The sequence below is a fragment of the Takifugu rubripes genome, chromosome 1 (assembly GCF_901000725.2).
Source record: "Takifugu rubripes chromosome 1, fTakRub1.2, whole genome shotgun sequence".
In the NCBI taxonomy this organism is placed as follows: Eukaryota; Metazoa; Chordata; class Actinopteri; order Tetraodontiformes; family Tetraodontidae; genus Takifugu; species Takifugu rubripes.
Genome location: NC_042285.1, coordinates 24,315,607 through 24,342,880, shown reverse-complemented (window position 1 = coordinate 24,342,880; position 27,274 = coordinate 24,315,607). Strand labels below are relative to the sequence as shown.

Genomic DNA, 27,274 nt, shown 5'->3' with positions numbered 1-27,274 from the left:
CAGTGTCATGGGATTGAAAAGGGTGCCAGTGCTTCAGTCATGCTCTTTGGAGGTTGCTATGGCTTCAGCTGTCCACCAGATGTCACCGTCACTGAAGTCTCAAAGCTTTGAATCTTTTTCGACACAATTGTTAGGAAAGCCTCAGTGCTTCATGAGGCTTCACTTGCCCACCCCTAGGAACCAGAAACACTGAGGCAGAAGTCGTAGTCAGGGGCAGAAAGCAGGTAGGTTATCCGGGGAACAGGCGAGGCAGGCAGAACGAAGACAGGCAGGGTCAGTAACGGGAATCCGGCAGGGAAACAACGCTGGAAAGTCTAGCATCAAAGCAGAAGAACAATCTGGCAAAGACCGAGAGTGCAGAGGAGGCTTATAAGCAGGGCTGGTTGGGAATAAGCTGCAGCTGTGCTTGCAGGTGAGTGGAGTTGAGCTGACGGGGTGGGAGTGGCTGGCAGGTAGAGTGGTGCAGAGGCAGGGAGAGTGGAAAATTACTGGGGCAGAGGAACAGGGAACTGGGGAAATGGGGCTGTGACAACATTGGATGATTGTATTTGGATTTAGTCTTGCAGAACTAGCAACTATTTAAATTGAGCATCAGGTCATTGTAACTAATTTCACCCTTATAGTTATTGTTTGCAACACAAGTGTCACCTCACATATTAATCTAGATATTTGATTAACATTTTGTCCTGTGGATTTTGAAGGAACATATCTACAACAGAGTAGAATTAGGTATATGTGAAGTGTTAAAAAACTATACTTCTTAAACTAGACTATAGTCAGGACAAAGAACTGTATACAGGTTATGAAATACTGGCCTTCATGGAAGAAAAGGGATCTGGATTTACACCAAGAAATACAACACAACATTATAATACAACATGAATAGGTCAAACAGTGGTATTCAGTAAACCATGTTAATTGTGGATTACTGTGCACAGTAAGTCCCAAAATGTCCATGACATATCTTTAAAAATTTCCACAAAGCAAGCTTAAAAACAGAAGCATATTTTTTGTCGAAGCTGTATGCCCTCCCCATTCTCTTTTGCTACCTACTGTCAGATTGAGATCACAAAGTAGAATTTGATGATAAAGCCTCTAGAACTGAAAGATTAACAAAACATTTAAACATTACAAAGGAAAAATATGATACAAAAAGGGGCAGATGCAACTGCCAATTCATCTTGTGCTACACACCCTGTTTTCAATGTACGCAATTGGCCAACTTGTGCTCTTGGCAGAGTGCCTAATCTATTCAGCAACATACCAAAGACGTGGGAGTGACATAGACCTCAAAAAACTGGGAGTATTTACAGATCTGAAAACTAGGTGGTTAATCACAGGAGAGAAACACTAAAGGAACAAGATTAGAAAAAGAGGGACATACCACAATGACATGTCAGGTGTTTGTTGGGGAGGACATTTCCTCTAACTACCAAAAATACCGCTTTAGAGCACCTGATGAAGTGAGAGACACAATTCTTCAGTTCCTTGGTTATAAGGTAGGTGAGGCTCAAATCTGCTTATGGGATACATTCTCATCATAATATATTTATACAAAGAGCTTTCAGTATTTAGACGAGGAGCATGAGACCACACTCATTGGAAAGCCTCCAGCTGATCCAAAATTCTGATTCCAGAGTTGTGACGGGAATTAAAGAGATAGAATCCTGGTTGTAACAAATGTTTTTGACCTGAACTCATTAAGGGTTAATGAATACTCAACATACAGTATATTAACATCTCCAGAAGGGCAAAGCCCACATGTGCTGGCAGTGGATCTGGGATGTGGAACTGGACAGACCACCCGACTACTGGCACCGCACTTCCAGGTGGTGGGTATCGATGTGAGTGAGACTCAGCTGGAGCAGGCCAGAGCTGTGCTGAGCTGCCCCAACATCACATACAGGTAAGAGGGTTGTGTGTTTGGGTCGACTTTTGATGAATGATAGAACTGTGAACCATGTGCCACACTGGCAGGAAGGGGACAGCAGAGGATCTTCCTTTTCCAGATGGTTCTGTGGACTTGATAACAGCTTCATCGGCAGCCCACTATTTTGACGAGTCAAAGTTTATGGCTGAGGCAAACCGAGTTTTAAAGCCTGGGGGTTGTATCGCCCTGATGGACTACTCTTCACAAAAGACGAGACTTCATTACCAGGACTGTGGAGAAAGACTCACTGATATCCTTCAAGAGGTGAGCTTAAAAAAAAATCTTTTTGGTCTCAAAACTTTATTAGAGAAATGTAGATGAAAAGACTTAAAAGTCTATTCTCAGAGCTTTTTTCTGGGGAGAAAAACAGCTTCTTCCCATATCTATCCAGGCATGTTGTGACAGATCTCCACTTGCCTTGTATTCTTCAAAATGCACCATAAATTTGCGACCGTTGATCCTCCCAGTCATCACTGGTGTTGCGTATGAACAAATGCATTGATCTTTGTTAAAGTCGGTTTAAAAAGCCAAGAGTTCTCTTCAACCTGGGTGACTGAGAGCATTGATTCACAAGCCCAGAGGCAGTTCCTACCCCCACTTTTCTGAAGCAACATGATTTCATTAAATATCAGTATACATTTGTTTCCAGATGCTGGAGGTCTGTGTAGATTCTCAATCATCCAGGTCATTGTATCTCGCCTTCTATCCAGAAGGCTTCTTGCCTTCTGGATAGAAGGCGAAACATCTTCAAGAGAAGAAACCCAGTCCAGTTGACATAGAAAACTACCTTGGACAGATGCTGGAGGTGTTGATGGTAGACACGTCCATCCCAGTGGTTAAGGGTGAGAATATGCTGGAAGATGTTTCTCAGCCATTTCATTCCCAGATAAACAAAGGTAATCACAACATATAAACACAGTCTGATGGAGAAAAATAAAGTCTGATAACTTATTGCATGCGTGTCCTTCTACAGGGCTGAAGGCATTCTGAAAAAATCAACAACATCTGTGAGAAAAGTGTTGGGTGCCGTCAAGGCCACATCCATGTTCCAAATTTATAAGGGGAAGATGCTCAGAGAGCTGAGGAACTGTTTCTCGACACTCAGAAGAGGTCCACACACACAGACACCACAGATCTACACTGTTAGAAAAAGACCGTCGTTTTTACAGGAAAACGCTGGCAGCTGGGGTTACCAGAGAATTCCTGTAAAAAAACCAACAGGACAGTAGATAAATTTACAAAGAAAATATGTAAATGGTTTTACAGTGAATGCCAAGGCTGAACTGTTAATTCTACAAAAAAAATCTATCAATTTCATGGATCATTGTTGTATATAAATAGATCATTTCCTGTACTTTTTACATGTAACTACTTATTATGCGTCAATAAATTGTAAAATTAATGTGGAACTACCAGGCAAAAAACGATTTTTAAACTGGTAGAACAGTAAAACTTGCATGTTAAATGGAGCTGTTCTGTATATTCTACATACAAGCTACTCATTATATGCAGTAGTTGTATGTTTTAATAATCAGTTTAAAATGATTAGAACTACACCAAAAAATGCAAAATACATCATGATAAAAGACAAGAGAATATCACTTTTAGGAAATTTATTGAACAGCCATTGTGATTAGTTGCAAACAATTAGATTCATTTTTTCAAAATATAGAGCATGCAAAGACGTTGGGGTCCAGGGTTGTGTTGCTGGTTTCTTCCTGCAGTGGCGTGGAGGAGCCACTCATCAGCCACGGCTGGCGCCACAGGCAGACCCACCTGCGGGCTCTCTTCAATCTACCGTGCCATTTAAGGACAGAACCCCTGTGTGTTGTGGCTTTGATGCTTTGTTCTGCCTGTTTCCCTTGCGTCTTCCCTGCTTGTTCGAGGTCTCCATGTCGTCTGCTGGACCTGCGAACGTTCACCAAGGACACAAAGGCAGTCCTCCTGGACTGCAGGAATCTCAGGAGTCCGATTCTGCACATTCACAGGTCCAGCAGACGACATGGAGACCTCGAACAAGCAGGGAAGATAGCATGGTAAATAGCACGGTAGATTGAAGAGAGCCCGCAGGTGCGTCTGCATGCGGCGCCAGCTGTGGCTGATGAGTGGCTCCTCCAAGCAACTGCAGGAAGAAACCAGCAACACAACCCTGGACCCCAACACAAAGAACTTTCAAGCATTGGCTCTTTTTAACTGCTGAACAGACAGAGTTACAGGTCATACTTTATCTGTGTTATTTTTTGCTAAAACATATTCTATTTGAGTAATTGAAGATAGACAAGATTTTTACAATACTGTGGAACATTGTTGGATAACAAGGACAACAAGCAGGTGGCAGAACCTCTTCATAGAAAGTTACAAAATGCACCTTTAAAACAAAACTTGCATGTTGTACATTTAACAAAGTGAAAATTAACAGCACCTCTTCTCTAGGAGTCAACACAGAGTACTTGTTTAGCCTTCACGCCACTCATGATCAGCGAGATCCTGTATCAGGGTCAGAACTCGAGGGTTCACGTTGAGACGACGCTTTGAGTTTTTATTCTCTACTTTGGTTCCTTTTTCTGGGTTTATCAAGAAAAAACACCAGTAGAATAAAAGCATATAAAAACATATTAAGCATTTTAATGAGGTAAAAGGAGACTATAGGAATGAATGAATACACACATCCATATATAAACAAACAGTCTGAGTCTGGGTCCGAGCCAAGACTCAAAGTCATATCAAAACCAATGCTGCACCCAGAGCCAAGGCCGAGAATCAGACCCACACCAAGACCAGGTGTGATTACGGCTCTTAGTCTGGGTCTGACTCTTGGCCTTGGCTCTGGGTGCAGTCCGGACTCCAGGTCCCAGGAAATGTTTACTCACCTTTGAAGAAACTCCAGTGTAGAAGCCAGCTCAGATGGATAATGGATGTTGAAACAGTAGTAGCTCCCAAACATTAGCCACAATGCAGAAATGAAGGAAGAGATGTTTGTGTTGACAAGGTTCCGATCCAGACTCAGCATGTACCTTGTTGAGGAATAGCAGGACTGGCCTATAATTTAACAGGTTATATTAATAAGTGTGTGGTGGTCATAGCTCAGTCACTCACATAACAAATTCAGACACATATGCAAGAGACTTACCAGAGACAATAATAGTGGGTGTCAGAGGCACCTGCCCTAGCTCAACCTCTTCTGCCAGACATGTATCATCTACATGGAAGAACATGGACTCCTCCTTCTCATCAAAGTAGCTGAGCAGAAGCAGCAGCATCTCCTTCACATCTTCTGAGCAGCCACTATGCTGTCCCTGCATCCTCTGAAGCCTTGCATAAGTCTGATGGAATCTCTTGCTCTTGTGGACACAAACTGTGGTCAAGCAGTTGAGAAGCCTTTTTCCCTTCAAATCCATTCTTTATGATTCCTACACATGTGAGAAGTAAATGTGGATTTTTTTGTAAAAACGTGCTTACAACCACTTACTGGACATGACACAGACCTGTCTTCACCAATGTGATCCTTTAAGTGTGACACCAGCTCTTTCACTGTTTGAAAATGGCGGACACACAAAGAAACCGCACATTTTAAATCCACAACAACAGGTACAGCTTGTGGCTCAAGTATATTGTGCACACGGTAAAAATGGCCCTTGAAAGCCGAGTAAGTAGTAAAGGTTTTATTACAGTTGGCGCCAACACATTTGAAAAGACAGCGTGGCTCATTCCTATGCACTCTGCAATGTTGCACATAGCATCTTAACGTAACCAATTTCTTTTTACAAAAGACACAGGTGATCATTTTTAAAATTTCAAGTGTTTGTCTGTCTCTTTCTGCTTAATAATTACGAACTGATGTACTGAAATATGGAGAATTGCTAACTTAAGCCATTTGCTATTAGCACACATTTTTGCTAGGTCTCCCAAAGAAAGTAAGAAAACTTACCGTGCAAACTTTAGACTTTCCAATTGCGCAGTCACTATAGACCCTGCAAAATCTTGTATGTAGTGTGTCGATTTTTTGTAAAATCTTTTGAAATGAAAAATTTCTGCGATTTCTGCTCTGTTCCGACCCGTTCGCGAGTGGTGTCCGTTGTGTCCGTCAACGAGGAGCTCGCGCCTTTCCATCATTATCCAATCAGAGACGAGCTTAACCCGCGCAATTTTAAACTCAAAAAAATAAGTCTCGGAAGGAGGCGGCTTTATTGCACAGGTATCAGCCTCTGGAGAGAGGCGCTGTTAGGTTGATTAGCCAGTGATGACGATGCACTGCCCATTATGAGTATTATGAATATTGTACCAGTACTGGCTTTCTATTTGAATTATTATATAAATAAATACAATAATATTAATAATTATCATTGTATTATTAATAATAATAACAACAATAATAATAATGGGCTGTAATGCATTAAAATTTAAAGACAAAAAATATATAAAGCAAGGGTTAAGATTGAACAGTACAATAGGCTACTAAAAACAATGTCATTATACGTTTATATTTTTAAAAAATATGAATAGATAGGCAGTAAACGGTTTCACGTTACAATGAAATTTTGTGTGAAATCACATTTGGTTGACCTCAATTAACATAATTTCATCAATGTTAAAAGGAATAATTTTGATAAAAGAACAAACTTGTGAAGGGAATAACATATAGTTTTTGTATTTTTTTTTTTAAAAAAAGACTAAAACAATAGTTTTTGCAATATTTGCACGTCAATTTATCAAAGTTGCTTTGTTATGAGTATTGCAGTATTTCCCGGTTTCTTTTACCAATATTTGTAATTTTAACAAATAAATTCCATTTAAATCACATATTGTTGTAGTAAATCTAACAAAAAATTCTGTTTAATAGTTTACAAAATTTCACAGTGATTTAAACAAAAAATATATGTATTTGGGTTTACAAGATTTTTTTGTAGGGATTTTACAATGTTTTTATGTACATTTCACGGTCTTTTTTTAGAGTGTACAATATATAGTAATGAGTTGAAAACTGATTCTTTGCACCGATTTACAGGCTCCTGGAGGAAATGAAAGCTACATCTCCTGACACTGAAATTGAGTGGACCCTGGAATATTTTTGCATCATGGCATCGAAACCACAGCAATAAACATCTTCATGTCCCTGAATATGAGGAATTTACCTCCCTGTTTAGAGGTAACTGTCATCACCAAATGAATTCGTCATAAAGTTTTGTCAGATTTCAACAAGTCTCAGTGAATTTAAATGCTTAACGGTCTGATTATTTCGTTCCACTTTTCTCTATAGCTGCACAGGTCTTTTGCCCAGACAAATATTTATGACACTAGAATTATTGCCAGGTAATTTGACACTGTTCTATTGGTCCTGTTTCCTTTTTTGATAACGCATGCCTCAAGTACAGCTCGGTGTCTCTTTTGAGGGCCTTGAACCTGTATTACTGGTTCTAAGGATTGCATGATTCGAGATTTTGATCAGATAACACTTTAGTTCTAACTTTTTTCAAAAGCACAGAATTTGACTTTATAAGGAGATAAATCATGAAATAAAATATTTACAAAAAGTTAAATCAAATAGTCATTTTAAAATAGATGTTTCACAACATTACCATCTAGTGGAATTCACATGTAATTTCACTTCTACTAAAGCAAACTCCAATATGTATTTAAAAAAAACAAAAAAAAACATTTTGATACCTGCTAGATTATTTTATTGATGAGTATTACAATAGATGTACAGTAGTATATTATAATAGCAGCATCACAAACTATAATACACCGGCTATTTTTTTTATTTTTTTTTGCAACCAATGAAAAGATAAGGGGAGTGGTGGGCCAGCAAGGACTGATCTTTAGATTCGAGTTCACCACGCTAATGCTCCATCTTCATATTTGATGTGGACATGACATACAAACAGTGGATCCAAACCATGTTTGCTTTTGAGGTATTATAGGAAGGAGTGTGTGTGAGTGGGAAAGTTCTCTGACTTTTTATACGTAGTCTTTCTTAACCTTAATGTTCTGTTGCAAGAAAATCCACAGGAAGCCACCAGGCTGACTCTGATGTCTTTTAAAGGTAAACATTAGATGTTAGTCATTCAGCACATTAATGAAGGATAGTGTACACACACATAGCAGTTTCTATACTCAATATATAAATGACTCCTCTCTTCTGATTGATGTCCTGAAGGTGATGACGTCATTGGACAAAGGATTACTGGTCACTGTGAAGTAACATCCCTCCTAATATGCTGCTGACAGCCTGGCTCCTTTAGATGAAGACAAAAACTAAGGTATTTTTAAAGTCTGTTACGCTAAACAGGAAGGTGGATTTTCCCATTCACTGATACAGGTAGAATGCAGGAGAGCAGGACAGAACCCACTTTAAATTTTTCATAGTTTCTTGTTTTTAAGCAGGACTAGCTGTGCGACAGTGGTAGTTGCTTCTGTCTCTCTGTGTCTGTATACTTTCAAGATGTAAGCAATAAATTATCTAAATTCTTGCTAAATTCCTCTCCTTTTCTCCCCATAATTACTGGCAGATTTATCAAAAGAGATCTTGAAAGCTTGAAGGTTGTGCTTTTAAAAGAATAGCAATTTTAACTTTCAAACATATTTTCCTTTTTCTGTCGGCAAATAAGTTAATACAAAAATGGAGAAGAAATTCTGTTGGATGAATTATCGTTAAAAACTAGTTAATAGCAAAATAAAAAAGAATCCTCTATAGGCTCACAAATTAGAGTATTGGATTTCGATAATATAAATGTAATGTAATAATGCTTCATGGTACTGCAGTGCAGCGCAGAGATGAACATTCTGGCTGTGCGCGTCATGGCGCTGACAGGAATCACACCAGTTCACATCCGGTCTCTGGAAGGGCTTTTATCGCTTCTGTCTGTCCATGAATTTGTATGTGGTTACACCAAGTAGACAATGTAAAATGAAATCAGTTTTTAAATGTTTTATATATGACTATGTTTACATATATAAGAAATATTTAGATAACCCCGTATTTTAATGCCATGCGGAACCGAACAATTTTCTTCCGGTATATCCACACGAATAACAATAACGAACGGTACTTCCGTTACTCAGAACACCGGAACGAAGTTCTAACAGCTGATATATTTCTGCTTTGATCGGCCTGTTGCCTGCCTGAGCTACACACCAATAATTGCTGGAGTATTTTACAGTTGGATTGGCCTTCTGTGATCTCGGTGTGGAGTCGGAGGGTTTCGTTGCATTTAAGAAGAGAGAACAGCTGATTATGTTGTAGCACGGAACGCTAGCTCTGAGACAGCAGGTAGGAAAAAAATCAACACTCAGTGCGCAAAGAGGCTAACAGAATTAATCAGAAAGACATGTTTTGTAAAGGCTCCTCATTCTTTAACGATGCTTCCTTAATAACCTAGCAATAGCTTGATGACATTCTGGTATTGAAATTCGAATTAGCTAGCTTTAATAGCTTAGAGCACTGATAGCAACTTGTTATTGCCTCAAGTTCAGATAAGTCTTAAATGGTCACGGGGACTTCATTTAAGTGACAACAAAAGTGTCAGCCTAAAGTTTGTTTTATTCGTATGTTTTCTTTTTTAACAGTGTGGTTTAACTTGATTGACACAATTATTTGAGTTAGAAAACTTAAGACAGCCAGTGTTCCGAGGCTTTACCGAACAGATTATCCTTCGCCATATGCTTCTTATACGGAAGTGTGTAAAAGGAAGTTCTCTTTTCAACATTTAGCATGTGTTTATTTTCCACCCAGGTTGATGGATATGTTTCGCCATTTTTTGCTCATTGCCTTGTTTCTGCCCCTACAGCTACAGGACTAACGTCCAGGTAGGCTGTCAGTGAGCAACGCCAGGGTGCTTTGACTGACAGCTGAGGCAGGTGTGTATTAGGTCAAACTCGGGGGTTCAGTGATACCTGATCCTCTCAGTCTCCTCTCCACCACTGCTGCTCCCTAAAACAGCTTTGCAGAGTGCAAACGGCACCCTCAGTGACATTCAACTGCTTTATATTAGAGGTTTAGCGAGGACGGGCCATTTTTACTCACACATAAAGCACAGGGAGTATATGGAATGTTAAGACCACATTGTACAATATGCACAAAAATATATCTATTTTCTCATTAAATTCCTGTATTCCTATATCTAATTTAATTATTACAAACACATAGAGTTAAGAATTGTTATGTTTTATTTAAGTTGATAAGTGTTTTGTGAGTATTTAAACAAGGCAATTTTTACTGCTGCCATGTTCATTTGAGGCCTTTACAAATAAATAGCTGCATTTTAATAGGAATGATGTTACTTTCAAAATCACCAGCAGCAGTTATTGTGAAAGAAGGTTAAAATAATGTTTCTATCGAGGTCTATCTGTCTAATTCATCCATTTTTGAGGGGAGGTTAAAGATGTTTTTTATCAGCCTGGGGTTCTGGGCTCTGATGGGACAGGTGGGATCGACTTGGTTCTGTAGACATTTCATCCAGTTTTTCCAGGGGTTAATCCAGTTATCATTTTGTCTATTTTCTATAACAGCACCAAATTACCCTTCACAGCTTGTTCTTTCAAAAAGCACATTTAGCAAATTTAAGGGCCACCCAAAATATACTGAAAGTGAGGGAGTTTGCTACCATAGAGGTTAATTTAACACTGTCATAATTTTGACAATAGCTTCCTGCTGCAGTACCATTAATAGAAGATTTGGCCAGAGCGTGGCACACTTAACAGAAACATTTACCTGATTATACTTTTTGTCTTCCTCCTGCTGTCCCAAGTCTGTCTAATATTTTTTATCGGTGTCATAACACACTTCATGAGATGATTTGTTTTTTTGGACTCTGGATTTTTTGGACTCTGGATTTTCGTGTGCTTTTTTTTGACATATTTAAATGAAGGTTTTAAAGTTCTGGCTAATTCTGTGTTACAATTATTATTCTGTTTTATATTACGGCTGTTCTGTGTACCTTAAATCTACACAGAGCAGGGTAATATCCCGAAACCTCTGAAGATGATTACCATAGGTGTAGTCACTGAAAACCACTGGAACATAAATACATAAACATAAATACCATAACTATTTAAGTTGAATAGCAAGGGAGGACCTCAGTGTCTTTCTCACCTACACATTCCTTCTACAGATACTAATATATTTCATTTACAGCTGCAGATAATTGCATTTAAAGCACTTTCTCTATAATTCCATTGCATGTACTAACACTTTCTTCATCTACTCAGCCGCACAGAGTTGCATTGGTTAATATAGACTTTGAAGGGATTTTATTATTCGTTTTGTCTGCTCATTAATCTATCGACGTTAAAGAGGAAGACGTGTTTGTTTTCTTTGATATTCCTAACTAATTTTTTTGCTTCCTTCTCCTTTATGATGCCACCTTGGTTCATTCCCAGGCGTATTAGCAGAAGGGCAGTACATTGTGGGGTGTGACGGGCAGAATTTAGCTGGGCCGCCATGTTAACACTGGCCAGTAAACTGAAGAGAGATGATGCTGGAAAGACGGGTCGTGCCCCCGGAGCCCCTGAGTCTACCCACAGGATCTCGATCAGAGACCGCCTCCTTACCAAAGGTACTGCAGTCATCATGGGCAAAATCATTTTGGAGATACCAAATAAAGTTTACACATAGAAACATGTCAAATAAGTGTTTATTTATCTTTTTACCTTGAAAAATCTCAATTGCAGTTGTTAAAATGATGCCGTACGGTATTTTTGTAAAGTTTATCTAGTTTTCTTTAGCGTGGAGATCTGTTTGCTTCTGAAAGGCCTCTTGCATGTGTGAATCATAGAACCTGGCTCTATTTTAAGGTAGCCAGAAGCTCAACTTGTGCATAGTTATTCACTCATGCTCTCAGTATTGTTAGCTCAAGCTAACCACTTAAGGCATGTTTGAGCAGCTTCCATCAGCTCCATGTGTGCCTGCCCCCCCCAACTCATCACTGCAAATAGATTCCAGCCCTGGGGGAAACATAAATTTGAATCTATATCTTTTTTTTTTTTTTTTTCAATCGTTCTGTCACTTGTTTTACGACCAGGCAGAGATTTTTTTGGCTGCCTCCAGGCCTATTGAACAATAGTCCAATTATTCGATACGCCAGCAACAAAACACCTGCTCTCAGCTTTGTTTTATTTGGTTTTACTTTCTTGGTCTTGGCACAGTATGATATGCTTCTCTTTGTCTGCTTTCCAAATCCAACCCCTCTATATTTTATTTTCCGACAATATTGGCTGAGTAAAATATTTCAGTGTGAATGAGGCACTGCTGACAGCTTTGGTTCTGTAATGTGATGTTTGTGTAGGGGGAATAAAGAATATCTTATTAAAAGATGAAATGCACCGAGCATGAAGAGAAGATGACAAGTCAAAAGAATAAAACCTATGGTTACTTCCTTCCCTTTATTTTTACCAGTCTTACTTTTTTATTTTGTCTCCACAGAAGTTGCAGAACTTGAAGCCAATCTTCCTAGTAAGTAAATTCATCATTGTATTCATGTTAGACTGTTCACAATGCAGCACAGCTGGATTTAAGAGAGAGCCAAGTTGAAAATTTAGGGAAATAAATGTTGCAGAATATTGCAAGATCTTTTATTTTTCTTTTCTTGACAGCTTAATCCCTTACAGAGTCACGGGGAGGGTGCACATGTGGCAAATTACAAAATTAATAATCACAGTGGGAAAAGTTCCAACTCTTCGTAAAAGGCATTCTCTTTGCACATGCCAAGTTTATCTGTATCTGTTGATCTCTTACATCTACATCAAATTGATGAAAATGATCAGTTGACAGATTGAAGAAGAGGGGTTTCCCCAGAAATAAGAGGGGTTTAACCAGCTGTTGGGGTCCAATAGTCCTTTTATTAGCAACAGAACTAAGGAACTGTGGATGTTATGCAGCGTGGAAACCTGGCTTTGTGCCTTGAGTCTGGACTTGATGTACGTCACCATTGATATCTGTTAAAGAGGGCAGACAGGAGATCTGTTTATAGAGAGAATTCAGCCTAGGTCTCATAAGAGAATCGCATGTATGGTCATATTTGTTCTGATGTTCATGGCCCAAGTGTTTTAAAGTATTTTTTTTTATTCAGCTACTTAATTAATTAATGCAGGAATGCTTTTCTAGCATAAATCAATCATGGTCCATCTTGGTGTCAAATCAGACGTGCAGACAAATTCAGTATACATGTTAAAGGCATCTCTTTATTTTAATGCATTTTAAGTAATGCCACACAGATGTTTTAGTCTTACCCGTGGAGTAGAGCAATGATGTGCTGTTAATGTTCATTCATTTATCCAGCTTGTTTTAAGAAAGATTTTTTAGGATTTAGGTGGCGTTGCCTGCAGTTCGATATTTGTCCACTAGGTGGAGAGGTGGCTCCACATGTTATAAATCATACAACCATACTTTTCCTTTAATGCTAGTATATTTATTTAGCTGTTATTGATGTATATGGGATTTTCTAGATAGGATTCCTATTCGATGTATCAATTATAATTGGTAACTATTTTATACTTCTTCATATTTAGGTACATGCAAAGCCAGTTTCCCAGATGAGGACAAGCTGCATCATTTTCAGCTGGCAGTGTCTCCTGGTGAGTGAAAGTCATCTGTTTGCTTCCTTTTTTCTTCAATAAATCACAACTAAAAAAATTAAGTCCAGAATTTATGAGGATACAGAGATTCTTTTTTCAAAAAGCAAATCCCCAACAAAAATGACAAATTCTGTATGGTTTTTCAAATGGTTTTTGTTTATAAGTAGATAAGATGAGATCTTGTTTCAAATGTTAGAAAATATATATTTGGCTTTCTCAGCAGCACTGCTCAGAGTGAATCTGTTACCTGTTGAATGTTATACCGATCGCTTGAAGTTAGACACAAACTCTAAACTAGAAGTTTAATGGTCACCTAGAAACCATGTTGATCTAATGTCTGACTCACAGAGCAAATGATGGGGTAGTTTTATGTTCATGAATCACCAGAATGAGGGAAATTATAATCATTTTCCACCATTTCCAGTCTGGGTGATGTTGACCTCACTAAAGCCAATGTTAAACTCAGCTACAACTATAATCTATTTGGATGAGTAGAAGACCCAAATGCATTTACTCTCCTCTGCAATTGCATGGAGTACAAAATTGCAAATTGAGATTTTAATGTATTTCCATTTGGTTGTAAATATAGGGTTTCTCTTGATGTGTTTTCTGGGAGGTTGTGTTGCTCATCTGACCTGCCTGTCCATCCTTGTCAGAGATGTGTGAACAGATTTCTCGCCTGAGTCTATTATCTCTCCCCAGGTACAGTGTGAGAGGTGGTGAAAGTCACTGCATTAGTTTTGTGATTTATCTGTACCGTTTTCACCTTGGGGTCATTGAACTCTGACTCTGGCTTTGCTTCCTTTGCTTTGTAAGCAGGATGTGCAGAGAAAAGGCAAAGATCAGCGATTAGAGCCAATGTTTGGTGTCACTTTCTGTAAGAGAACTGAGTTGGTGGGGATTGAGTTCTCAGAGAACTCAATTATTCAATACCGCATTCTGTCTACACTTCCCCTTTTTACTTTCTCTCACTTGCTTTTCTGTTTTTGTTTTCTTAACGGGCTCATTATTCACAGCATATCATCAAGCATATGAACATAAATGCTGCGTTGATAAGAAGGATGAGTCGCACTGTCTGTTTGGAAGCCAGGACGTGTAATTGTGGCCATACAGGCCCTCAGCAGGGTAAAGGTCACCTATATGGACAAACCAGCACAAGGTTTAAACCACCTCAAGCAGAATTTATCGTTTTGTGTTTATGTATGTGCTTCTTTCCTGCTTCTGCTGTTTGAGTTTATGGTTTACACATTCAGGCAGTAAAGCTGTTGTCTTTATTTGTGTTTAGCAGTAAATTTCTGTGCTCATGGAATGGATGGAATGGATTTCGATCATCCAAAACAATGTGTTGCAAATGCTCACACTCATAATTCCCCCTCAGTGGCGCAGCATTCACATTGGTGGTGAAGAAGCATTTGGTTTTATTTTCAAAGGCTGTTTTAGAATTTTACCGGATTTTACTCACCCAAAAATTGATCTTTATTTGTGTTACGCTGAAATATTTTTACTGCTGGTTGAACACAGGAAGCAGTAAAATCAAACATCATTCTCAAACTCAGAGTTGTTGGAACGTCTCCTCACTCAATTTAGCTTGTTCTTATTTTCCCATGCAACAGCTCCTCGCTGTGACCCCGTCTCCACAGACCCCTGTGTCTCCGAGGAATGGGAACAACGGCGGCACTCCAGGGCGAATTATTCCTCTCTGAAATCCAGAGACACCTCCTCCCTGTCAGCTTGTTAGTAACAGTGGCTGCGGTCTTATTGGAAATCCTCATTTTCGTTATTACAATTAAACAGATTATGCAAACAACAGAGATACATGGTGATTTGGAGAAAAGAACTATATGTTTTAAGTTGTTGGTAACTGTCTGTTGGTAAAGGTCAGACAATGAAGAAATCGGTCATCAGACAGTCATTTGTTCACTGGGCATTATTTGCCTATGGTTTTTATGTATATTCTTTGCAATAATATTACAGCTTGTTAATTAAAATGCTGCATTCTTTTTTCATATATTTAGACGTATAGAAGTGGTTAATTGAAATAGTTATATCTCCACACGTGCCGTGCGCTCCGCCTCACTCTTCCTTCATACGGTGGGAATCACTAATTGCTGTCTAATCTGAATACAATGATAAATCTGTATCCTGTATTTTATGGCTCACTTCTAATGCTGTTGAGCCAGTTGAAGGTTCCTGTTGATTATTAAGCTAATGCCGCTCAATTTTCGCTCTTGACTTTCAATCACGTGGTCCAAGGAACAAGTCCATCTGAACACGGACACCTTCACTCAGTCCATTTGACTAATCTGAATAAGCACTCTATATCATACTACTGACGGCATATATGTTATCTGCTATGGTTGATAGAATACCAAGGTCATGGTCTTATTCCCCCCTTTTGAATGTCGCTGCTCTTTTTATATTCTTCTTAAGTCTTGACACTCATACTGCTTTTTCCACCTCTCTCTCTCTCTCTCTCTCTCTCTCTCTCTCTCCTCCCCCCCCATCCTGTACGGTGAGTGTTTGTGCAGTCTAATTAAAACTGCACTCCCACCATTGTTGCAGTGAATCGAATCAGTTGGGGTTTAAACATCTCCTTTCATGAAACTCTTATCTGGAATTGTTCAGCATTGTGAGCACTGTGGGAGAACTTACGCTTTAAATCAGAAGTGGGAGCGTCATCAATAACCTTCCTTTGAATTGTTGAATAGATGGCCTTCCTCCACCTCCCTTTAGATTGTCTGATTGTGATTGTGTTGCCATGGAGGGCGGTGGGCCAAAGAACTAGAACAAAAGGCATGAAAGCAGTGGCATGACTTTACTGTAACAGTATCTTGCTCATATTCTTCGTGACTCTTAATTCACTTTTTAATTGAAATATTGTGATATGTTTTCTTATTCCAGATGAGGGTTACTACCAAAGTGGAAAGTTCCATTTTGAAATCGATGTCCCTGAAGCCTATAACATGGTGGTGAGTGATCTGTTTGTTCTGTCAGTTTGTTGTCTTGTCTTTTATCATATTTGCTCTTGATTTATTTATTTAAGTAATTATATTTTTTCATACCTGACCTTGTTATGATGATGCCATCCTGCCATTTTTATTCTTTAGTAGAACACAGTTGTTATCATCAAATACCACCATGTTTTTGTGATTCTTTGTGTTCTGTGTCTTTGTGTTTCTCTGCACATACATGTATGATTTGTATTGTTGTCTTTTGTTTGCGTGTTACACTCACCGCCAGAATCTGTCCACCACATCTTTCTCTGTGCCAGCTTTATCATGTATTTAACTATACACATTTGAGCAGGAAAGGTTAATCAGTTCATGGAGAAAAGGTCATTTATTTGAGAAATGGTATAGACAGAAGATCAGCCACTCATGCACGTGCACATCTAAAAACACACACAATTAGTCACCCTTGTCTTTTCTTTTGTCTTGTCCAGCCTCCTAAAGTAAGATGTCTAACCAGAATATGGCATCCGAACATCACAGAAAATGGAGAGATCTGTTTAAGGTAAAGCTTCTATCTCCATAAAAAACTTATAGATCTTCTGTCTTTTTTCCCAGGTTATTTTCTTTTTTACAACATTCCTCAGATCAGTTTGATATAATCCGTCATGGATTAATATATACTTAAATGGGAAATTTTGTCAAAGGACAAACTGTCAAAAAGGCTTCTTCAATACAATCTTATTAATATGTGCATATTTTCTTCTTTAATGATGCAGTTTATTGCGGGAGCATTCTATTGATGGCACAGGTTGGGCCCCCACCAGAACATTAAAGGTATGTCATTAAAGATAAATGGCCTTTGTATGCTACTATTTGTTTAACAGCCTTAACTGGATTTCTTTAATTAAAAATGCAGCCTAAAAAAACACTGTGTTCTGGGAGAAATGAACTTTTTTTTTTGCAAGAATGGACTATATAATGCAGCACTGGCAAAATGAGGGTGTAAAGCAGAACACCCTTGGAAGTCTCCTGCAAAGCTCTGTGACAGCAAACTTCACCACAGAAGGTTTTAGAGTTCTCTGACTTCTGATGCTTTATTCTCCTCTCTGTTAAGAACATGATGAAGAAGTTAACTGGCTGTCTGTTTTTGTCTTGTACTGGTTTTTAGAACTTTGGTGGTTGATTCACTGATAAGCTGCCATTGTGGCAGACTTTTATAAGGCATTTGTATATTTGTAGTTCTTGTCCACTGCAGTTCCCTAGACTGTTAGTCACGTTCATGCAGATCTCCAGAGGGCTTCAATGCAGAACTGGGACAATTTCATAACCAGCTGAAACCTGCAGCCAGTGGCTTTAATTTTTAAAGGCTCTCAGGCTTAAGGAAGAGCTGCTTGACTGGAATTGTGTTATCAAGGAGAAAGTGTGCCACTAACAGAAACACAAATCATGGGAGCGGGGGCTTTAAAATATTTGAAATGGAAAAATAAAATACGGTACAGTTGATTATAAATGAATGTCAATGGCCTTTTTACTGCACCGGCTTCTGTCGGGAGTTGATGCTGAAGAAGCGTAACTCAATCTGCAACAAACAAAGCATCTGTTTCCATAATTGATGAATCTATGTTGAATATATCAAATGTCACAAGATGGCAAGAGTTGGTATACGCGCCTGAAGCAGCAACAGGGTGGTTTTCTACATCTCCATGGAGATGTGTGTTGACATCCCCCGTTCAGCTGGTTTATCTACTGCTTTGTCATCTGTAATATTATCTCTGAATATAAATGGCATCAGAATTTATTTCATAGTAAAGCTCTTAATGTTGAACATTGTCAGGATTGAATGTGCTCAACACTCTCAATGCAAGCATTTGCTTTTAATTACAAAGTGATGTCCTCGTCTGCCAGGCTGTCCCCAGTCCCCAGTTAAGCTTCTAAAGCTCTACGCAAAGAAATCAAATTCAAATCATGTACCTGTTTCTTCTTTTTTTTTTTACGATGTTTGTGGGAGTACTCCAGGCTTAGGTTACTACTCTGGCTCTCTTTAAACATTCCTTCCTTGGTCTCACTTCTTAGCATGGAGAGCAGCTTTGCTGTTTATCTTTGCTGTGTGTTTGTGTTTGTAGCCGTACTCTGAGTTAAGACGCACTCTCTATCTCACTATGTGCTTGTGTGACTTGAAACGGAAGCTAACGGTGCAGTTCTGTTAAACTCTTGGTACGTTTCTCTTGTCACAAAGCAACTCTGCCTCTTGGTGATGCTGTTGCATGTGAAGATGTCCAAAAGGAATGTTCTGGGACATGCCCAAAGGCACGTAGGTTTGTGTTTTCTTGTTTTTTTCCACCTGGGCTCGACAGTTGTCAGACTGCATCCGCGTCGAGACGCACTCTGGCATTTACTGGAAATGGAAATGTGAGCGAATTTATGCGATTTCACCCCAAAAAAAAAGTGAGGCAAAAGTAAGTTGAGTCAGAAAGGTTTGTGTTAGTTTTGGAGTGGGTGTGGATGTTCCTCTTCATGCGTCGCCACTCTCCACTTCAGCCCCCACACATACGCAAATACCTTGTGGAAACTGTTTTACTTCTTTTATTTCCACAAATGGGCTGTGAGGGAGATTATACACTGTATATACTTCCTCAGGGCGATGTGGTGGGTTTTCATCCATAGGCTCTGCAGCTTACTGCAGATACGTGATATGGAAGAGAACTCATACTCAAACTCACCGCTGGTGACCAAGATAACCGGAGAATCTACACAGAGGGAAATGATGCCCACACTAATTTCCCCTGTTTGCATGTTTTTAACAGCAGAATATGGGCACAGCTGGAGAAAGTACACAAATGTCTCCCTCTTTGTGTAGAAGCTGGGCGCACCTCAGCCAGGGTGCCCCCCCACTGAAGGAAACAAGAGTTGCCATGTCTGAAATGGATGTTCCAATTTTTTTTCTTTCTTGTTTTCACAGGATGTCGTGTGGGGTTTGAACTCCTTGTTCACTGTAAGTTTTTGCTTGGTTTAACTTTAATAATGTGGATGTTTTTTGCTTCGTTGCTTAGATCGGTTCTTTCTCCAGCGTTGCACAATTTCTGCCCCAAAGAAAGAACTAATTTAGTAGATTAGGTAGTTTAGCTGCAAACTTTGCTAATTGCAAGCTTGCATAAATCATCAATGGAGTTGTATTAGGGTTTACACTTACCCTGAAGACTGCGCCATGTCTGTGATGGTAATGGTGATGGTAATATGTGTTGATGCTTGGCCGTGCCCCAAATCTTACCACTTAATCAAGGAACAACCTCTCGGGCAAGAAGAGTTTCTTTTTATCTCTCCAACACTCTGCTTCTTGTCTCACATGCGTTATCCAGCATCTCTGGGGCAAAGGCATAATTAGGCAGCTTGTTTGTCGCGGTTGCAGAATCTAGAGTGACACTGCAGACAGCAAATAGTGCTGAAGTGGGCAATATCCTTCTTAACTGGGCCAGAAAGTATTGAACCCTGAGAAGTTCTCTTTGACAAGACATCAGAGATGGTCCTTTCATGTGTTTTTGGGGACTTTTTTAGTTCTTTTTATGCCTTATGTGTCTGTTTTCCAGGACCTGTTGAACTTTGATGACCCGTTAAACATCGATGCAGCAGAACATCATTTGCGAGATAAGGTGAGGCGAAAATCCCCAAACTAAACCTTCTTAAATGATCTTGTTTTTAGAGAGGTACCTATTTACCAGCCTTACATACTGTATATCATTATGACCCCATAATCATACATAAACAGTCGGTGATGTCGAAGAACAGTTACTGGGATTTTGTGGGTGGAATTACGTGATGCTCCAATCTGACAGAGTGGGCTGGAAAGATCAGACAGCAGTGTTTTAAAGCAAGACCATGTATCTCTGTATGGAAGGAGTGTGTATGGAATGGAATGGAAGATCTGATATGGAGCTGTTAAATATCTGCCCTGGCTTATTAACTTAACAGAAAGATGGGAACGTACCTCCTCTCCCGTCTTGTCTCTCTATGTCTTGTGCTTCTCGCCGATTCTTCGTTCAGGTGTATCCATCACTGCGCTGATGTTTGCTGCCTTGTGTTTTGCATTAATTGCTGCACTTCGTTGCCAGCTGAAGCTCTGCAGGGAGTCTGGAGACCAGGGAAACTGTCATTACTTCTGCCTGAGTGAAGGTGGACTGAGAGCATTTTAAAGTACAATCTATGACCTTTGGCCTTCAACACATGCTTTCACATTGTGCATTAGTGTGTGTTCAGCAGTGCACGATAATGTGACCAAATTTTATACACAGATGGGTTGAAAAGCAGGTATTTCCAGTTTAAATATTCTTATACTTTTAGAATCAAAAAAGTTTTTAGTGCAAATATCAGTTTATACATGTTTTATTTCTGAGGTCTGAGCTCAGAAAACACAGGGTTGGATCACTGGTTGCCACATTTGTTATTTTGGTTGGTAGAACACAAACATGACATCCTACACTTGTGTGATTGGGCTGCATAATTTCTGTAGCCCTGTTTATTATTTATGTGCAAAGAATGGATTTAAAGAGAGTTGATAAGTGCTCACAGCCGTCAGATGTAGTGTGTGTATGAGGCTTGGGGCTTGAGAAGTGGTGCTCAACGCATACATTTCCTGGTTAGAGTGCCGGAAAGTGACAATCCTCATGTCCCCATGGGCAACCACGCTGTCCAGGGTGTGCGAGTGTTTAGAATAGTTGCCTATAATGAGCTGCTGCAGCACATCTGCAATGTTAATGAACCGATACTCTTAATTACTCACATCTCACCCCCGTGATAACCATTAGTCTCACATTTGTATTTACAGACCTCATTACGACAATGGAAATTTTCCATTTTTATTTCTCACTTAGCAAAGCAATGAACACTTTCTGAAACCTGATTCCTTTTATTCCACATGCTGCTTGACACGGTTTGTCCTCTGGAGCCTGAAGAGTGCTGCCCTTCTTTCCTCTGTTAATTAGCAGGACACACTCAGAATGTATTGGGTTTGTTTGTTTTCATAATGTATTTGCAGAGTTCTTTTATATGCTGGTAATTACTGCACTAATCAACACAGTGCAGATTACCATTCATTCATCTATTAATGGAGTCTGGCAGCTACTGAAAGATAGTTGTCTTAATTCATTGGTTGAGTTGTCCTTTCAGTACAGATTCAATTCACTTCAACTAGCTTGAACCCAAAGCCCGATGACCTCATCCTACCTAAAGAAAGACAATGTTATTTATTTGATACTTAAAACAAAATAGTTTAGGTTCTTTTCAATAAAGGCTGGCATCTCCGGTCCACAAAAAGTCTGAGAAGTGAGTGTAAGAAGTCACACGCTGGTAACTTGGCTCTGTTATCTCCAGTGTTTGAAGTTGCAAAAGACTTGTTTCCTGGGCAGTGAATCACAGTTGACTTCCCCAAGTGTGAGGCTGGTTTCAGGCTGCCTCCTCCGAGTGTTGGCCGGCAGGGATCGTTTCAAAGCTGCGTCTTTGCCTGAATGACTGTGTCTGGATGTTCAAGCTTTCTGAGCACTCTGCTCACAGTCCTGTGTTTTTAAAATCTCATCAAACGTTTTAGCCAGAAAAAATTTCTCTGTTGCGGAAAATATAATGTAGGAAATACTTCTTTCTATACAACAGATAATCCAGGCTTTTATCTCTGCAGGTCCTAATTTTTATATATGAAGAGTGCTCACAGTGACAAATTTAAACCATGTGAATGAACGGTTGTATTGTCCCTTCTCCTTCACTACGCTCTGCTGCTTCTTTCATTAACATGTCTGCTTTAACCTTTTAATCTGCAGTCAATCCTGACACATCTAGTTTGCTGATGTGGCTCATTAGCGTCATTTCCTCAGCAGCGATCCCCATCAGTCTGTGCTCTCCCAGCAGTGTGACAATAAGGCCCGTCCCAGGGCTGCACCTATTACTGATCTCCAAAAAAAGCTTCATTAACTATTAATACAGCCCTACTATCTCCTTTCCACTGCTGTGGTTGCATTGCTCAACTCTGCACGCTGCATGCTAAAAGAGCGACGATAACGGACGCTAACAATGATGCATGTGGCAATCTGTGTTTGCTCAGGCGTGGGTAATGGTAGCGAACCTTGGAGGAAACAAACAAGCCAATCTCCTCGTTTAGAGAGGTCGACATATAAACGCAAACATGCTGCGCGTCACCTTATAGCGTGATAAGGTTGCGTGCAACCTGTTTTCATTTGGCTATCAGCACCGCAACACCACATCTTGGTTGTTGTGAAAGCCTGACACTGCTTTTACACCATTTCTGACTTTAGTCTGGTCTCACCTCTGCAGCCATTGTCAAGTCTTTCGAGCTGCTTCACTTCACTTCACGCCGTCTTGTTGTCTGGTTTCCATTTTCAGCCGTTGTCCTCACCCACAGGGTTCTATTCACATTTGTTTTCCTATCGTACACTCTTTGAATCCCTGTTCTAATATGTGGTGGACAGGCGAGTTAATTGCCTTCTGTGGGTGAGAGGGGTGAGAAGCCAGAAACCTTTTTTTTTTTTTAAATCAACTGCAGAGTTTGGTCAGAACACATTAACTCAGGAGCACAGTCTTAGACAGGCTCCTGCACCAAAGGGAACAAATACAAAGAACAGCACGAATGCTTCATCCTCCTAATAGAAAGGTGGATTCATCAGGATGAAAAAATGCCACAATGTCAATTTAGGAGGTGGAGTGTCATTTAATGCTTTGCTTATTTTATTTATTCTTTTTAATGAAATACATCAGATTAAATATACCCAAGCCCATAATCTTTACACTCAAAAACCAGTAACCTAGCATTGAAATCTGGTGAGGGGAAGGATCCCTCAGCGATAATAAGCCCCATCCATCTTCCCTCTGGGGACAGATACTCAAACTGCTCCTCATCACAGCTGAAGATTTAGTTGCTGGCAGCATTTTAAGCATTCCTGTCAGTCCGTGTGGCTGCACACGCACACACACTCGCACACACCCCATCAGTCCTCTCCCCTCTCTTTTCCTCACGTCCTCAGTCCCTCGCTTGCACACAGAAGCCCCAGTGGTGCGTGACAAACCGAGGGGACCTGTGGCATAAATCACAGCCCTGCTGTCCATGTGCTACGCCTGTGTGTCAAATTCCATGTTGGACAGCAACGTTTAAGAGCTCAAACTTCTGCACTGAGGGATCAGATGACTGGTCATAGGTGAGATATAAAGCAGGAGAGGTGGTAGCGGAGTCAGACTGAGTATCAAATGGCTCCCGAGGCTTCGCAGCATTTTAATTTAGTCTCAGGTTGACTGTTTTAATAACCTGGGCGGTTTTTCAATGTGTATGGTAGAAAGAGGAATTGTGGGAAGCCATTAATGATGCATAGGTTAAACATTCCTGACTTTGCTGTTACCTTGAAAATGAATGGACTTTATTTATGTGGCAACTTTCATACACAGAAGTACTTTAAAAGCCAATGACAAAAGTTGAAACTAAATCGCACCGGAAAATGTTGAAAATAATAATAATAATAATTGAAAGAACAGGGAAGGAAGCAGTATAATTGTTACATATTGATGTAGGCATATGAAAATTGCATTAAGGGCCATCTCGGCTTGGCTTTTTGTCATTTGTGTGGATGTCAAAGCTTAAACTGCTGGTTCTGTATTCCTCTTTGTCCTGAATAATTATCGCCTATCGGTGTTTTTGTGACTGTTACTACTCCACCATTGTTGTTGCTTCATGTGGAGCCACAGAGCAGTTTAAAGCAATGTTCCTTCCTGGTATGAATAGATTCATTTAAAAGAATAGAGGCATTATACAGCACCATTCTGTATATGTTTGTCTGTGTTTATCCTCTGTGTAACCATGGAAACCTCTTCTAAAATGTTGTCCTATTGCTTTACGCCCTGTTTTCTCACCGGCAGCAAACGTTTACCGCCGTTCCTGTTTGATTCTCATAATCTCTCCCGTCCTTTCTCTCCGTCTCCAGGAGGATTTTCGGAGTAAAGTTCAAGATTACATCAAGAGCTACGCCAGATGATAGCAGCAGTGGCTCCCTGCATTAGCCTGCCCCGACCCGACTGCTCTGTCTGCCTCTGCTCATCGCGGCCAGCTGACAGTCTGACTCGTACCTTCTGCCCGAGACCACAGCTCCACTCGCGCCCTCCTGCTCTCCCAGCTGTAATAAACTATACGTTGCGGGAACGGACAAAATAGAAATCATTTAAGAAGGGCTCGCGCACAGAAAACATCACGCTTTGATCATGACAACGATTGATTTGCTTTGATTCTGGCGACAAGACCCCGTCTCGCTGAACCCAGTGTGGACGGGCGTCGCGGGAGTTGGGGTGTGACTGACGCTCATCATAACGATTCTGATAATAATGATAATGATTCTAACCAAGCGACGCGAAAGTCTGCTGTTCTCAAACTTGACTAATGGAGAGAGAATATTTGTGTCTGTCAGTTCTCTGGTCCAGTGCCTGTCAAGTTTGTGTCGCTAAAGAGAAAATGCATGAGTTCACAAACACACATAAGCCCCCCCCAACACCACGAGACAGCATGTGAATGACCGCATCACCCCGTTCTGTTGACGCTCTCCTTGCATGAGCACGCACACACACATGTATACCAATAACACAACACCTCTGTGTCTTCAGTCAGAATGTTCAAAACAGCCAAATTTGTCACCTCATCATCATCCTCCGCTCATCACACACCCAGACACACACAACATTTACGTTAGAGAATTGGAAGAGTCCAATCAGAATTGACAGCAGTTGCAATAAACATTTAACTTAATATGTGTAAAAAGTGAAGCTGGTTTACTGGACAACAGGCAGCTCCAGATGTTAAAGTTAAAGGTGCCGTTCGTGTAGTATGACAAAAGTTTTGATTTCTTCATATTGCTGGTATATGCACCTTTGAGGAAGAAAGCTGCAATTCCAACTTTTTAAACCCATCCTGTATTTATTCATTGCAAGTAACCAATTATGTGATAAACCCTAAGGCGTCTGTGACCAGTCCGCAGCTCTTCCCAGCCAATTGTCTCTGTGCACGACCTGCTCACCAATAAATCAGCAGTCAGAACGCAGCTGAACATGAAATAACATCAGGTAGTTCGATCCGGACTCACGGCAGATGCACAAAAACAACTCCAGAATGATGATGATGCCCGTGCGTCCCCTCAAACACGCTGCCAACAGATGTGCCATAGCAACAAAAGGAGACACCCGTGCTTTAATTACCAGCTGCCTCTTGGCGGGGCCGCACTATTAGACCCACCTGCCTGACACGGGAGTGTTGTCTGCTTGCTCTTGAATAATGCTTAGCTGCTGTGGTTTCCCGCTCTCTTTAGCTGGCATGGACACTGAAAACAAACAATAAATTAGAAAGTTAGAGCTTTCAAAGCCTCAATTCTACTCTCTAGAGTAATTTTTTTCCAGAGTAATTTCCCTCTCTCCTTTTTCCTGGTTGTCAGTTCGAGTGCAGCTGTACCAACAGTGTTACATTCGCATTATGTATTCAGTATATTTGGATTGTAAATGTTGCCTGTTACCAATTACCAGTTAGTGACAGCGGCACACACGCGTGACCGTTGGAGGCTACCTAATGCTAATGCTAAAGTCACAAGACCAATGCCCTGGAACATGCAAGTGCTATGTTGACTCCCCTCCATGATCGGGACACATCCTACTTGTTACCTTTGCTATTAGTCTTTTAGTTTTTCCTTTGTTTTTAATCAAATTTTATTGATTAGAGGGATGCACTGTGAGACATCTGGCGGTTTTGAGCCACTCAGTTCACCTCAGACTCATGAAGCAGCAACACACAGATTCAATCCATAATCCAAAGTCTTCATTTTGCCTTTGTGTGTGTTCGAAGGAGACTGTCGCTCACCCTTTGCGGACGTTCCGCCTGTTCGTCACCATGGCTCTGCCTGGCTTTATGCCTCTGCTCTGAGTTAATGTCCCTGAACAGAGAGCCTGTTCGCCTCCATTCAGCTTCGTCTTCACACGCCTGCATGAGGCAAAGTCAGCGTGTTCAGCCAGTGGTGCATTAAAGGATGTCAGAAATGTACGTTTGACAGTGGAGGTGCAAGTGTGTCAAGCTTTCTGCTCGCTGTGTTTGTGTGTGAGCTGTTGGAGAATGAAGTCTGACTTGTTAGCATGCTCTGGTTCTCTCCTTTGTGTGATTGTGTGTGTGTGTGTGTGATTGTGTGTGTGCGCGCAGGTGAAATTATTGAATACTCAGTGAAAGTGAACACAAAGGCACCAGCTACTGTCAAGTCAAAGCCGTGGAGAAAAAAGTGTTCTGGGTGGAGCCTGGAAGGCTAAGAGTGGCTCAGCCGAGGCCACCTTGTGCCATCTTTGTTTGCTTCCAGGATGTACAGCAGCCCAATCTGAATTTTACTGTCTCACTCCAGCTTCTTTTATGTCATCTCTCCTTTCATTTGGCAGTCAGCCATGATTATTTCTTCCCCGGAATGTAATTGGGGCACGTCTCTATTTTGGGATAATCAATATATGGGAGGACAACTGAAAAGCCTCAACTCTTTCTTTCTCGGATTGTATATCCATTTTTTTTTAAAGATATATTAAAGAGAATATAAATGCAGCTGCCGTGTGGTGCTTATTTGGACATGCGGGTGTTTCGCTTGAGTTGTAAACATTGTAACTACCGATTAATCTGTCACTAATTTGGTTATTTCCGTCAGTGACTATCCGTTCCTCACTCATTACCATTCTCATAATGCTTGTTTTGTAGGAGATGACAATGGTGGATGAAGGTCAGTTCACCCTCATCCTCAGTCATTCTGCTGTCTGTCACTTGGAGGACACA

The 27,274-nt window shown here is 40.3% G+C and overlaps 2 protein-coding genes and 1 long non-coding RNA gene across 5 annotated transcripts; 2 read left to right on the top strand and 1 right to left on the bottom strand.

Annotated features, from left to right (window-relative positions):
• The first annotated feature begins 475 nt into the window (after positions 1 to 475).
• LOC101073886 (ubiquinone/menaquinone biosynthesis C-methyltransferase UbiE-like) lies at positions 476 to 7,140 on the top strand. Its single transcript, XM_029847708.1, is given in 8 exon segments — positions 476 to 1,503; positions 1,750 to 1,906; positions 1,978 to 2,194; positions 2,727 to 2,790; positions 2,793 to 2,826; positions 2,904 to 2,989; positions 2,992 to 3,040; positions 6,936 to 7,140. Coding segments are annotated over 8 exon segments (816 nt in total). The 5' UTR covers positions 476 to 1,388; the 3' UTR covers positions 7,030 to 7,140.
• Positions 7,141 to 7,285: 145 nt separating this feature from the next.
• On the top strand, positions 7,286 to 27,049 carry ube2f (ubiquitin-conjugating enzyme E2F (putative)). 2 transcript variants are annotated; one of them, XM_029847686.1, is made up of 12 exons: positions 7,286 to 8,190; positions 9,091 to 9,200; positions 9,718 to 9,787; positions 11,309 to 11,484; positions 12,351 to 12,380; positions 13,436 to 13,501; positions 16,403 to 16,470; positions 16,944 to 17,014; positions 17,229 to 17,286; positions 19,412 to 19,444; positions 20,037 to 20,099; positions 24,423 to 27,049. In XM_029847686.1, exons 4-12 carry the CDS (start codon positions 11,370 to 11,372, stop codon positions 24,471 to 24,473), a joined length of 555 nt encoding a protein of 184 aa, XP_029703546.1. In that variant the 5' UTR covers positions 7,286 to 8,190; positions 9,091 to 9,200; positions 9,718 to 9,787; positions 11,309 to 11,369; the 3' UTR covers positions 24,474 to 27,049. The 2 variants fall into 2 exon arrangements, with proteins under 2 accessions (XP_029703546.1, XP_003962133.1); XM_003962084.3 differs by lacking the exon at positions 7,286 to 8,190 and having other exon boundaries at positions 8,861 to 9,200.
• On the bottom strand, positions 16,736 to 21,379 carry LOC115252455 (uncharacterized). 2 transcript variants are annotated; one of them, XR_003890894.1, is made up of 3 exons: positions 20,435 to 21,379; positions 19,643 to 19,813; positions 16,736 to 16,789 (listed from the first exon to the last, which is right to left on the bottom strand). It is a non-coding gene; the product is annotated as an uncharacterized lncRNA (long non-coding RNA). The 2 variants fall into 2 exon arrangements; XR_003890893.1 differs by lacking the exon at positions 16,736 to 16,789 and adding an exon at positions 18,727 to 18,847.
• Positions 27,050 to 27,274: the final 225 nt, after the last annotated feature.